The 12,585-nt window shown below is 46.2% G+C and overlaps 1 protein-coding gene across 1 annotated transcript in view; it reads right to left on the minus strand.

Annotated features, from left to right (window-relative positions):
• Positions 1-918: 918 nt before the first annotated feature.
• ANAPC5 (anaphase promoting complex subunit 5) overlaps positions 919-12,585 on the minus strand; it is a 29,171-nt gene continuing 17,504 nt past the window's right edge. The window contains exons 13-17 of the mRNA XM_070763220.1: positions 10,568-10,689; positions 9,355-9,462; positions 5,859-6,006; positions 2,443-2,605; positions 919-1,337 (exon numbers count right to left, since the gene is read on the minus strand). Coding sequence (XP_070619321.1) covers positions 1,123-1,337; positions 2,443-2,605; positions 5,859-6,006; positions 9,355-9,462; positions 10,568-10,689 — 756 coding nt within the window. The 3' untranslated portion in view covers positions 919-1,122. The remainder of the gene's footprint in view (positions 1,338-2,442; positions 2,606-5,858; positions 6,007-9,354; positions 9,463-10,567; positions 10,690-12,585) is intronic.

Here is a 12,585-nt window from a genome sequence, read left to right on the forward strand (position 1 = left end):
TGGTAAAATAAAACTTTATGTTTTTCATACTGTTGCAGCATCAAAATTCAGATGCTTAGGAACTGACTCTTTCCTTCCTTCTTTTTCCTTCCTTCCTTCTTTTCCTTCCTTCCTTTTCCTTCCTTCTTTTTCCTTCCTTCCTTCTTTTCCTTCCATCTTTTCCTTCCTTCCTTCTTTCCTTCCTTCTTTTTCCTTCCTTCCTTCTTTTCCTTCCTTCCTTCCTTCTTTTCTCTCTTTCCTTCTTTCCTTCCTTCTTTTTCCTTCCTTCCTTCTTTTCCTTCCTTCTTTTCTCTACTTCTTTCCTTCCTTCCTTTTCCTTCCTTCTTTTCCTTCCTTCCTTCCTTCTTTTCTCTCTTTCCTTCTTTCCTTCCTTCCTTCCTTCTTTTCTCTCTTTCCTTCTTTCCTTCTTTCTTTTCTCTCCTTCTTTCCTTCCTTCCTTTTCCTTCCTTCTTTTCTCTCTTTCCTTCTTTCCTTCCTTCCTTTTCCTTCCTTTTCTCTTTCCTTCTTTCCTTCCTTCTTCCTTTTCTCTTTCCTTCTTTCCTTTTCCTTCCTTCCTTCTTTTCTCTCTCTCTTTCCTTCTTTCCTTCCTCCCTATATATTGATTTTCTATTAAATACATTTCTTAGTGCTTTACAAACATCCGTGTTGTCTGGGTATTTAATTGGCTGAACAATCCTGATCACATTCTTAATCCCCACCCCTTTTTTTCCAACCATTGGGTAAAATAAACTTCCTGTTTGATAATACTCTATGTTCTCTTTCTGCTCATCATATTTTTCGGACACGTTTGCGAATCAGAGTTTTTGCTCCCTCATGCAAGATTTGGGAGCTCCAACTGGAATCGTGCGCCGGTCCACGTAAAGGGCAGCGCATCCCTGGTCAGTGGTCCTTGGCCGGCAAGAAGAGATGAGCCAAGCGTGAAGGCTAACAGAACCCAGGCCGGTATCTGGGCACTGCCCACAGGCCCATTTATTGGCATTTGCAAAAACTGAGCATGGCTGTGGGGCAAGAGGCCCATAAGAACGGGGGGAGAGGGAGGGAGAACCTCGGAAGGACGGTCTATGGACCTCTTTCTGGCCGGCCCTCGCCCAGGAGTGGGTTTTCCTTTGCTGGGAAGGGCGGTCACTTCAAGGTGCTGATGAGGGGGAGCCCCCGGGCGGGGCACTCCAGGTGCAGCTGCCGGAAGAGCATGGCGCACTGGTTCCTCTCTTGGCTCTTGCCCAGGCTGTGGAAGAGCCTGGCCTGGAGGTAGAGGACGTCCCGCAGCTGCTCTCTGCAGTCCACTTTGGCAAAATAGGCCTTGGCTTCGTTCAGGTTGAGGATGGCCGCTTCCAGGGCTGCAGGAGAGGGGGGAGGGGAGAGGGAAGGAAGGAAGGAAGGAGGGAGGGAAGGAGGGAGGGAAGGAGGGAAGGAAGGAAGGAAGGAGGGAGGGAGGGAGGAGAGAAGGAAGGAAGGAAAGAGGCGAGGAAGGAGAGGAAAAGGAAGGAAGAAGGAAACAAGGAAGCAGGGAGGAAGGGAAGGAAGCAAGGAAAGGAGGGAGAGAGGGAGGGAGTTAAGAAGGAAGGAAGGAAAGAGGGGAGGGAGAAGAGGAAAAGGAAGAAAGAAGGAAGGAAGGAAGCAGAGAGGAAAGAAAGAAGGAAGGAAGGAAAGAGGGGAGGGAGAAGAGGAAAAGGAAGGAAGAAGGAAACAAGGAAGCAGGGAGGAAGGAAGCAAGGAAAGAAGGAGGGACAGAGGGACGGAGGAAAGAAAGAAGGAAGGAAGGAAAGAGGGGAGGGAGGAGAGGAAAAGGAAGGAAGAAGGAAGCAGGGAGGGAGGGAAGGAAGGAGGGATAGAGGGAGGGAGGAGAGAAGGAAGGAAGGAAAGAGGGGAGGGAGGAGAGTAAAAGGAAGGAAGCAAGGAGGGAGGGAAGGAAGGAAGGAAGAAACAGAGAGAGATAGAGACAGAGAGACAAAAAGAGAGAGAGACACACAGAGAGAGACAGAGAGACAGAGACAGGGAAAGAAAGAAAAATCTGAGGTTTTCAACTAGATCCGTCCTCTTACCAAACTGGGCATTTCAACAGATGCCCACACAAGCAGCCAAAGTGGACAGTAGTGGTTACACTGTACTACACTGCCAGTCTATCCTCCCTTTTCCTTCCCTCTCTCCCTTCCTCCACCCTCCTTTCTTCTATCTCTCCCTCCTTCCTTCCTTTCTTCTCCTCTCCTCCCACCCACCCTCCCTTCCTTCCCTTTCTTTCCTCCCTCCTCCCTTCCTTCTCCTCTCCTTCCTTCTTTCCTTCCTTCCATCCGCCCATCCATCCTTCCTTGAAGTGGGTCAAATGAGGTCCCAGACTGCTGATTCTGCAAACCGCTTAGAGACCTCTGTAAAAGCCTATTGCTGGCAACCACGGCGCTGCCCCAAAGGTCGCCCAAGGGCCTCTACGCTGTGGAGAGAAGTTACCTTCTGCCTTCCTGGCGGGGTCATAAGAGGCGGCCGAAGCAACCTGGCACTTGGCCACCAGAAACATGGCGGCGCCTTTGTCCAGCACGGCCCCGTGGGCCAAGATGGGTTCTATGGCCATGTGCAGAATGCTGAGGGCTTGCTCGGGAATCCCCAGGATGAGCTGCAAGAGAAGCAAACACAATGGCAACCGGTCACTTCTACCTCTTGGTCAGCTGACTCCCTGGTGGCAAATCTATTCTAAAAGAATTGGTGTGTGCAGGAGGCCGGGAGACGGACACCCCACAAAGCCTGCAATGGATGGTTTAATTTAATTTATGTTAAGTTTATTGGATTTATAAGCTGCTCATCTCCGGGAACTCGGGGTGGCTTGCAACATAATAATAATAATAATAATAATAATAATAATAATAATAATAATAATAATAATTTATTGGATTTGTAACTTGGGGCGGCTAACAACAATAATAAACACAACATGTACAATCCAATAATAAAAAACAACTAAAAACCCCTATTATAAAACCAAACATACACACAAACATACCATGCAAAAAAGATAATATACAGTATATCGAAATCCATAGAAACCTAGAAGATTGATGGCAGAAAAAGACCTCCTGGTCCATCTCGTCTGCCCTTATCCTATTTCCTGTATTTTATCTTAGGATGGATCTATGTTTATCCCAGGCTTGTTTCAATTCAGTTCCTGTGGATTTACCGACCACGTCTGCTGGAAGTTTGTTCCAAGCATCTACTACTCTTTCAGTCAAATAATATTTTCTCACGTTACTTCTGATCTTTCCCCCAACTGACCTCAGATTGTGCCCCCTAATCCAAATAATTAAAATTCAGTTACCACTAAAAAAATAAACTAAAACATATGGCATATATACATAGAATTAAATCGTATATTTTGGATGTTCAGTAATAGTAAATAGGGAAATTGTCTCTCTTTGAGGCGAGGAGAGGCCAGGCACCCTAACCCAGGGGTCGGGAACCTATGGCTCGCGAGCCAGATATGGCTCTTTTGATGGCCGTATCTGGCTCGCAGACAGGGCTCCTAGCACTGAGCTCCCGCTCGCAGCTGTCCCCTGGCTCCTGCTCGATGCCACGGTTTTCGGCGTTGTCCTGCTGGGCCCCAAAGACGGAAGGCAGGAAGAAGGAGAGCTCCATTCTTCTCGCCTTTTTCCCGCCTTCCGTCTTTGGGGCACAGCAGGACAGCACCGAAAACCGCGGCATCGAGCAGAAGCCGGGGGACAGCTGCGAGCGGGAGCCCCAGGAGGGAAGTACCGGCAGCGCCCCGCCCAGCTGAAGCTTCACTGGCGTCGGCGGCAAATGTCCTTCGTGGCCCGGTGGGAGGGGGGGGGGGGCTGCAGCGGCCGCAGGCAGTCGCAGGGAGATGGCGGCGGCGGCGAGAGGGAGCTCCAGCTGGGCTGGGGGTTCGGGGGGGCCATAAACGCCGCCCGGAGCCAATGGCTTCTTTTGGGCTTACTTGAATTCCTGCTGCTGGTAAGCGCGCGCGGGTGGCCGGGTGGGAAGGGCGAGGCGCGAGGGGGAGGCAAGTGGAGAAGCGGAGAGAGAGAGAAGTGGACCAAAAGAAAGAAAAGGGAAAGAGAGGGAGGGAAAGAGAAATGGAGAGGAAGGAAGGAGGGAGGGGAGGGGAGGGAGGGAGAGAAGGAAGGAAGAGAAAGGAGGGTAGAAAGAGAGGGAGAGAGAAAGGAAGAGGAGAGGTAGAAAGGAAGAGAGAGAAAGAAAGAGGGATAGAAAGAGAGAGAGAGAGTGAGAGATGCTCAGTGAGCCTTTCTTTGAAGTTGCCTTTCTTTCTTTCTTTCTCTCTTTCTCTTTCTCTCTTGCTCTCTCATTCTTTTTTCTTTCTCTTGCTTTCTTTCTTTATCTTTCTTTCTCTCCTTCCTTCCCTCCTTCCATTTCTTTCATTCCCCCTCTCTATTTTTATTTCTCTTTCATTCTTTCTTTCTCTCTTTCTTGCTCTTTTTCTTTCTCTCTTTTACCTTCCCTTCCTCTATTTCTTCTTTTCTTTCTCCTTCCTACCTTCTTCCCTCCCTCCCTTCCTTCAGTCCTTCCTCTCTTACTCTCCCCTTTCATAAGTTTCCTTGCTTCCTTCCTCTGTTCCTGTCCCTTCCCCCTTTCTTTCTTTCTTTCCTTCCTTCCTTCCCTCCCTCCATTTCTTGCTTTCCTTCTCCTTCCTCCCTTGTTTCCTCCCTCATTCCCTTCTTTCACTCCTTCTTCTCTTACTCTCCCCTTTCACACCTTTCCTTGCTTTCTTTGCACCCTTCCTCTGTTCCTGTCCCTTCCCTCTTTCCTTCCTTCCTTCCCACCCTCCGTCCATTCATTCACCCATTCCTCTCTTGATCGCCCCTTTTACCATTCCTTCCTTCCTTCCTTCCGATGTGGGCCTGGGCCAGCAGAGTAGTTTGCTTTTGCACCCCGTCTCGAGCTCCCTTGGTGCCAACCCGGCCCTCCCCACTTCAGAGAGAAGGGGGAGAAAGAGAGAGAGAGAAAGAGAAAGAGAGAGATAAAAAGAGAAAGATAGAGGGAGGGAGAGAAAGAGATAGAAAGAGACAAAGAGAGGGGGAGAGAAAGAGAGAGAGAAAGAAAGAGAGAAAGAAAGGGAGATACGTACGGCTCTCGCGGAATTATATTTCAAAATATGTGGCGTTTACGGCTCTCTTAGCCAAAAAGGTTCCTGACCCCTGCCCTAACCCTAACCTTTGACGTGAGTGATGTCAAGTTGGCCAACTTTAAGCCAGTCCCTCAACACTTTCTACTAAATCTGCACTTCTATTCTACTAGTTTTTCTCATCATTCCTATCACCCATTTCCTCCCATGTTGACTGTATGACTGTAACTTGTTGCTTATATCCTAAGATTTTTTTTAATATTGCTTCTTCGTTGCTTATTTGACCCCTATGACAATCATTAAGTGTTGCACCACATGATTCTTGACAAATGTATATTTTACTTTATGTACGCTGAGAGCATCTGCACCAAGACAAATTCCTTGTGTGTCCAATCACACTTGGCCAATAAAAAAATCTATTCTATTCTTTAAGGCGCCCCCCTGGTCACATGATCATCAAGCCACTCCCACCTGGCCACATGGCTGGCAAGCCACACCTACAAAACAAGCCACACCCACAGCGTGGTAATAAAAATATTTGTAGCCCATCACTGAGTTTATTCAACACCCAACCAGCTTAAATGCTTGAGAGCATTTAGTCTTGGAGAGGGGCAGCATACATATCTAATAAATTATTATTATTATTATTATTATTATTATTATTATTATTATTATTATTATTGAGATATATTTGGGGGGCCGTAAGCATTGCAGAGAAGGCCCTGTCCCCTCCTCCCAGCAGACGAGAGAAACGCGAGAAGGAGCAGAGAGGCACCTGGGCGAAAGCCAAGTTGAGGATGGTCTCCGAAGCCAAGTACTGCAGGCGGTACTCCCTCGCCAGGGCCAGGGCCTGCAGCAGGATGGGCAAAGCGATCGTGTGGCACAGGGACTGCCAATACAGCTTGGCCAGGGACAGTAGGACGCTAAACCCCAAAAGAAAAAAGAAACGAGGAATTAAGCAGCATTCTTAAGAGAATCGAGAGGTCCTGGGGAATTATTTTTCAGTATCGCCGTCTGTAAAAGCCACAAAAATGACCATGGAGATTGATCTATCTATCTATCTATCTATCTATCTATCTATCTATCTATCTATCTATCTATCTATCTATCTATCTATCTATCTATCAATTAGATTTGTATGCCGCCCCTCTCCGTAGACTCAGGTCGGCTCACAACAACAGTAAAACAATTCAAGACAAATCTAATAATTTAAAAACATTTTTTAAAAACCCGTTATTAAAGCAGGCATACACACAAACATACCATACATAAATTGTATAGGCCCGGGGGAGATAACGTGTTTAATGGACGAGAATATTTTAATTTGAATATCTTTTTGTGTATGTGTGTGTACGTATGTGTGTCTTTGTTTATATGTTGTGTTTATGTTTTTTTCTTCTTTATACTGTTATTTTATGTATATACCTGTATTTCAATAAAAATTATTAATAAAAAAAGAAAAAGAGGCCCTAGGGAAAAATAACTCTCAATCTTATGTTCCCCAAATTAACCACTTTGCATTTCTGGAGTGTTTTTTTGCACTTGCTTTGATTGTGATTGGACATCTGGTTTTATCTGCAGCTGGGTGGCCTTACAACGACGAGCTAATAATAATAATAATAATAATAATAATAATAATAATAATAATAATAATAATAATAATGAGTCTGCGGAGAGGGGCGGCATATAAATCCAATAAATCTAATCTAATCTAATAATAATAATAATAATAATAATTTTTTTAAAAACAGAGTTGGAAGGGACCTTGGAGGTCTTCTAGTCCAACCCCCTGCTTAGGCAAGAAACCCTACACTACTTCAGACAGATGGTTACCCAACATCTGCTTAAAACCTTCCAGTGTTGGAGCATTCACAACTTCTGGAGGCAAGCTCTTCCACTGATTAATTGTTCTAACTTCCTTAGTTTCTAAGTTGCTTCTCTCCTTATTTAGTTTCCACCCATTGCTTCTTGTTCTACCCTCAGGTGCTTTGGAAAATGGGTTTATTATTTGGAAATAAAGGAGTAAGCAAACACATCCTTTTGTTGTTGTTATTTTTATTATTATTTATTAGATTTGTATGCCGCCCCTCTCCGCAGACTCGGGGCGGCTCACAGCAATTATAAAAACAATATACAATAACAAATCTAATATTAAAGTTTAAAATAACAATTTTACATTAAAAAGCCAAAAAAAAAAGCCATTATATATAAAAAAAGCATACACACAAACATATCATACATGCAGCTACCGTGTTTCCCCGATAGTAAGATACCCCCGATTGTAAGACGTATCGGGGGTTTCAGGGGGGTCGGCTAATATAAGCCGTACCACGAAAGTAAGACATATGTCTTACTTTCGGGTAAACACGGGGGTATTGCCGGGGGGGGGAGCCGTTCCCGGAGGGCTCTTCTTGGCCGGGGTTTTCTTACGCGCCTTGCCCGCCGCCGCGCCCCGGCCTTTGCCCGGGGAGCCCCGCTCGCCGGCCGAGCCTTGCGCAGGGCTGTGGCGTGGAGCGGCCGGCGAGCAGCAGCGGTCCATTTTCAGGCTGCCCAGGATCTCCGCCTCGGGGAGGTCTTCGGCATCGCTCAGCGAGCCCGTGGACATGGCCTCGGGACGGCGGGGCAGGGAAAGGGAGTCGTCCAGCCGCCGGGGACCCCCGCTAAGCCTTCTGCGCCTGACTCGGCGAGGCGAGAGGGAAGAAGGAGAAGCGCAAGTGTATGCGGAGCGCCCAGGAGGCATTTATCCGCCCGGGAGGCATTTATCCGTCCTTCGCTTTGATGGCGCTGGTCCGAAGCGAGCCAAGCGGGCGGCGGCTTGCAGCGAAGGCGCTCGTCCCAGCAACCGAGTCCTGCCGAGGCTCAGCTGCAAGCGGCCAGCGAGGCCGACCGGCTCCGAGGTTGCTGGGACGAGCGCCTTCGCTGCAAGCCGCCGCCCAGGAGAGTCTCCCTTACGCGGCCTGGTGCCAGCTGGCAGTGGCGCGCTGCGCCCAGAGCTTGGGCCACTCGGTGGGCGAGGCGGCGGCCCTGGCCGAAGCGGCGCGGTTCTGGCTGCGGCACGAGCGGGAGCTCCGACTGCGGCAAGGCAGACTGAAAGGGCTGCCTCTGTGGCGGGTTGAAAAGCAACGGGACTGTGGGGAGAGGAGTCCTTTAAGGGCTGGGAGAGGACGGTTTACAGCTCGCGACGTCGCGTTAACCTTACGTGTGCCTCGCGCTCTTCCCGCCGAGGCTTCTTTTACGATCCGAAGGAGGGAGCGAGCGAGCTGAGCCCTCTTTCGCCTCAGGACTGCAACTCAGTACTGGTTGGGGAAAAAGGGAGGGGCGGAGAATTCGGGCCAGAGGAGGCCGCGATTGGCTCCAGGGCCTTTAGGAGGTGGGAGGGGAGGAACCAATCGGAGGTGACGTTTAAGATCTGCGGAAGAACCACAGAGAAAAACTAGAACGGAGGGAAATAAATCCTTCTCCCTCACATTTCCTGTGCAGTGGAGGACTCTTCTCCATTTTGCGGATTGGATGGCAATCTCCGGAGCGGTCAGCGAGATCGGGGAGCGGGAATGGCGGCGGGGGGTCGGGCCGAAAACGAGCCGGCCCCGGTGCCCGGGACAATATAAGACATACCCCGAAAGTAAGACATAGTGGGGCTTTTGGGGATAAAAAGAAAGTAAGACGCTGTCTTACTTTCGGGGAAACACGGTAGATAGGCAAGGGGTGGGGGGATATCTCAGTTCATCCATGCCTGACGGCAGAGGTGGGTTTTAAGAAGTTTACGAAAGGCAAGGAGGGCGGGGGCAGTCCTGATCCCTGGGGGGAACTGGTTCTAGAGGGTCGGGGCCGCCACAGAGAAGGCTCTTCCCCTGGGTCCCGCAAGACGACAGGACCCGGAGAAGGCCAACTCTGTGGGACCTAACCGGCCGCTGGGATTCGTGCGGCAGAAGGGGGTCTCGCAGATATCACATCTGGAACACGATCTGAAACAGAAAGAGGGGGGAGAACCCCAAAAATGCTAGAGGTGCTTTTGAACCGTTCGAGGGTATCGACTCTCCTGCTTTGTGCAACGATTTGGGCAAAGTTTTTAACATCATTAGCGCTCGGGCAATAAACACAAGCCTCCTGCAGGTAGTCCTCCACATGCGACTGTTCGTTTAGTGACTGAAGTTAAAACGCCACTGAAAAAAGCGACCCCTGATTTGTTTTTCACACTGATGGCCACTGCAGCTTTCCCGTGGTTATGTCATTACAATTCAGATGCTCGGCGACTGAATTTCAGCTCTTACCTGATGACCATCTCGGTGTTTTTGGTTTTATGGCAATGGATCAAGAGCTTCTCGAGGAGTTTGTGGGCCTTGGACATCTGATTCTGGGCTTTAAGCAAAGTCGCTTTCCTGAAAGGCAGCATTTAGAGAGAACGTGTATAAGATGTTTTAGAGATGGCGTGGAAATTTATTCCCCAGATAAATTTAGTACAGAAGAAATTTATTTAATTGGACATGTAGTAACTGCTGCTGTAATTGTGTAGGCACAAAATTGGAAACTAAAGAGAATACCATTAGAAAGAGAAGTGCTAAGGAAGATTATGGATGGTGCTGAAATGAAGACTTACAGTGAAAATTAAAAAAAACAAAGAAGATTCGGAATTTTATAAAATTTGGGGAAAATTTTATGAATGGATGGAAAATAAATCTATATTTTCTTTCATGTACACTGAGAGCATCTGCACCAAAGACAAATTCCTTGTGTGTCCAATCACACTTGGCCAATAAAGAATTCTATTCTATTCTATTTTCTATATTTTATTCTATTCTATTCTAATTTCCATTTCAATTCTGTATTCTGTTCTATTCTATATTTTATTCTATTCTATTCTACAGTGTTCCCTTGATTTTTGCGGGTTCGAACTTCGCAAAAAGTCCATACCACGGTTTTTCAAAAATATTAATTAAAAAATACTTTGCGTTTTTCCCCCCTATATCAGTTTTTCCCGCTCGATGACATCATATATCATTGCCAAACTTTCATCCGCCTTTAATAAATATTTTTGTCCTGTCCTACCCTATCCTAATTCTTTCTATTCTATCCTATTGTATTCCCTATTCTATTCTATTCTATTAGAAACATAGAAATATAGAAGACTGACGGCAGAAAAAGACCTCATGGTCCCTCTAGTCTGCCCTTAGACTATTTCCTGTGTTTTATCTTAGGATGGATATATGTTTATCCCAGGCATGTTTCAATTCAGTTACTGTGGATTTACCAACCACGTCTGCTGGAAGTTTGTTCCAAGGATCTACTACTCTTTCAGTAAAGAGTAGTATTCAATTCTATTCAACCTTTCAGAGGGATGACAGCCTCGCAAAAGGTACTTTGGTGGTCTCACATGCACTTCTGCTGCGCCCCCTTCTCCTCGCGATCCCGTGACTGCTCACAGGCACAACTCGGAAGCAACGCAAACACATCTTTGTTTATTTTTGCCGCTTGGCGATCTCTCACCTGTAAACCCCCTCGCAGCTATCCAGGGCCGTGATCCCAGCCACCAGGGAGTCGGCGATGTGGTATCGGCCATCGTTCATGGCTCGGTCGAACTGGATTTTCTGATCAAACAGCATCCACAGCTGCGTAAGAGGGTCGGACAAGATGTAGAAAGAACCTGGCGTGAGGTTTGCACACCCACAAACGTAGTGCTCTCTATCCAGTTTGTCTCAATTTTGGGGGCATCCCAGATGTGCTGGGATTCCCATCATCCTCAATTTTGACAATGGACCATGTTGCCTCAGAATTATGGGATTTGCAATCCCAATACATGTACATCCAGAAACCAGCAGGCAATGTTAGTCCGGTTTATTCATTAATATATGTCCCGTCAACCAGACAATGTCGCTTGGTGGGGCCTAGGGGAAGAGCCTTCTCTGTGGGGGGCCTGGCCCTCTAGAATCAGCCCCCCCTGGAGATTCGCACTGCCCCCATTAATTGGATTTAGCCCTTGTATTTCATTTTTTCCTTTTATATGTTGTAATCCTCAGTGAGGGGCAGCATATAAATCCCATAGCTAGCTAGCTAGATAGATAGATAGATTAGTAGATAGGTAGGTGCGTAGATAGATAGATAAGATAGATAGATAGATAGATAGGTAGGTGGGTAGGTAGGTAGATCAATCAATAGATTGATTAGGAGGTAGGTAGGTAGGTAGATAGATAAAAAGATATGATAGGTAGCTAGCTAGCTAGATTGATTAGTAGGTAGGTAGGTAGATAGATCGATAGATAGATTGATTAGTAGGTAGGTAGGTAGGTAGGTAGATAGATTAGTAGATAGGTAGGTGGGTAGATAGATAAGATAGATAGAAAGATACGATAGGTAGGTAGGTAGGTAGGTAGATCGATAGATTGATTAGTAGGTAGGTAGGTAGATAGATAAAAAGATATGATAGGTAGGTAGGTAGATAGATTGATTAGTAGATAGGTAGGTAGGTAGATAGATAGATAAGATAGAAAGATACAATAGGTAGGTAGGTGGGTAGGTAGGTAGATAGATTGATCGATAGATTGATTAGTAGGTAGGTAGGTAGGTAGGTAGATAGATAAAAAGATATGATAGGTAGGTAGGTAGATAGATTGATTGATTAGTAGGTAGGTAGGTAGGTAGGTAGATAGATTGATTAGTAGGTAGGTAGGTAGGTAGATAGATTAGTAGATAGGTAGGTGGGTAGATAGATAGATAAGATAGATAGAAAGATACGATAGGTAGGTAGGTAGGTAGGTAGATCGATTGATTGATTAGTAGGTAGGTAGGTAGATAGATAAAAAGATATGATAGGTAGGTAGGTAGATCGATTAGTAGGTAGGTAGGTAGGTAGGTAGGTAGATAGATAAGATAGAAAGATATGATAGGTAGGTAGGTGGGTAGGTAGGTAGGTAGATCGGTCGATAGATTGATTAGTAGGTAGGTAGGTAGGTAGATAAAAAGATATGGTAGATAGGTAGGTAGGTAGATAGATAGATTAGTAGGTAGGTAGGTAGATAGATTGATAGATAGATAGATTGATTAGTAGGTAGGTTGGTAGATAGATTAGTAAATAGGTAGGTGGGTAGATAGATAGATAAGATAGATAGAAAGATACGATAGGTAGGTAGGTAGATCGATCGATAGATTAGTAGGTAGGTAGGTAGATAGATAAAAAGATATGATAGGTAGGTAGATAGGTAGATAGATTGATTAGTAGGTAGGTAGGTAGGTAGATAAGATAGAAAGATACGATAGGTAGGTAGGTGGGTAGGTAGGTAGATCGATCGATCGATAGATTAGTAGGTAGGTAGGTAGATAGATAAGATAGATAGAAAGATACGATAGGTAGGTAGGTAGGTAGATCGATAGATAGATAAGTAGACAGACAGACAGACAGACAGACAGACAGACAGACAGATAGATAGTTTGGGTTCAGACTTAAATTGTTTCAATGTGTTTGTAGCTCACTTTAAGATCATTTTCGCTTGACAAAATCCAGACCTGGC

Source organism: Erythrolamprus reginae, chromosome 10 (assembly GCF_031021105.1).
Source record: "Erythrolamprus reginae isolate rEryReg1 chromosome 10, rEryReg1.hap1, whole genome shotgun sequence".
In the NCBI taxonomy this organism is placed as follows: Eukaryota; Metazoa; Chordata; class Lepidosauria; order Squamata; family Dipsadidae; genus Erythrolamprus; species Erythrolamprus reginae.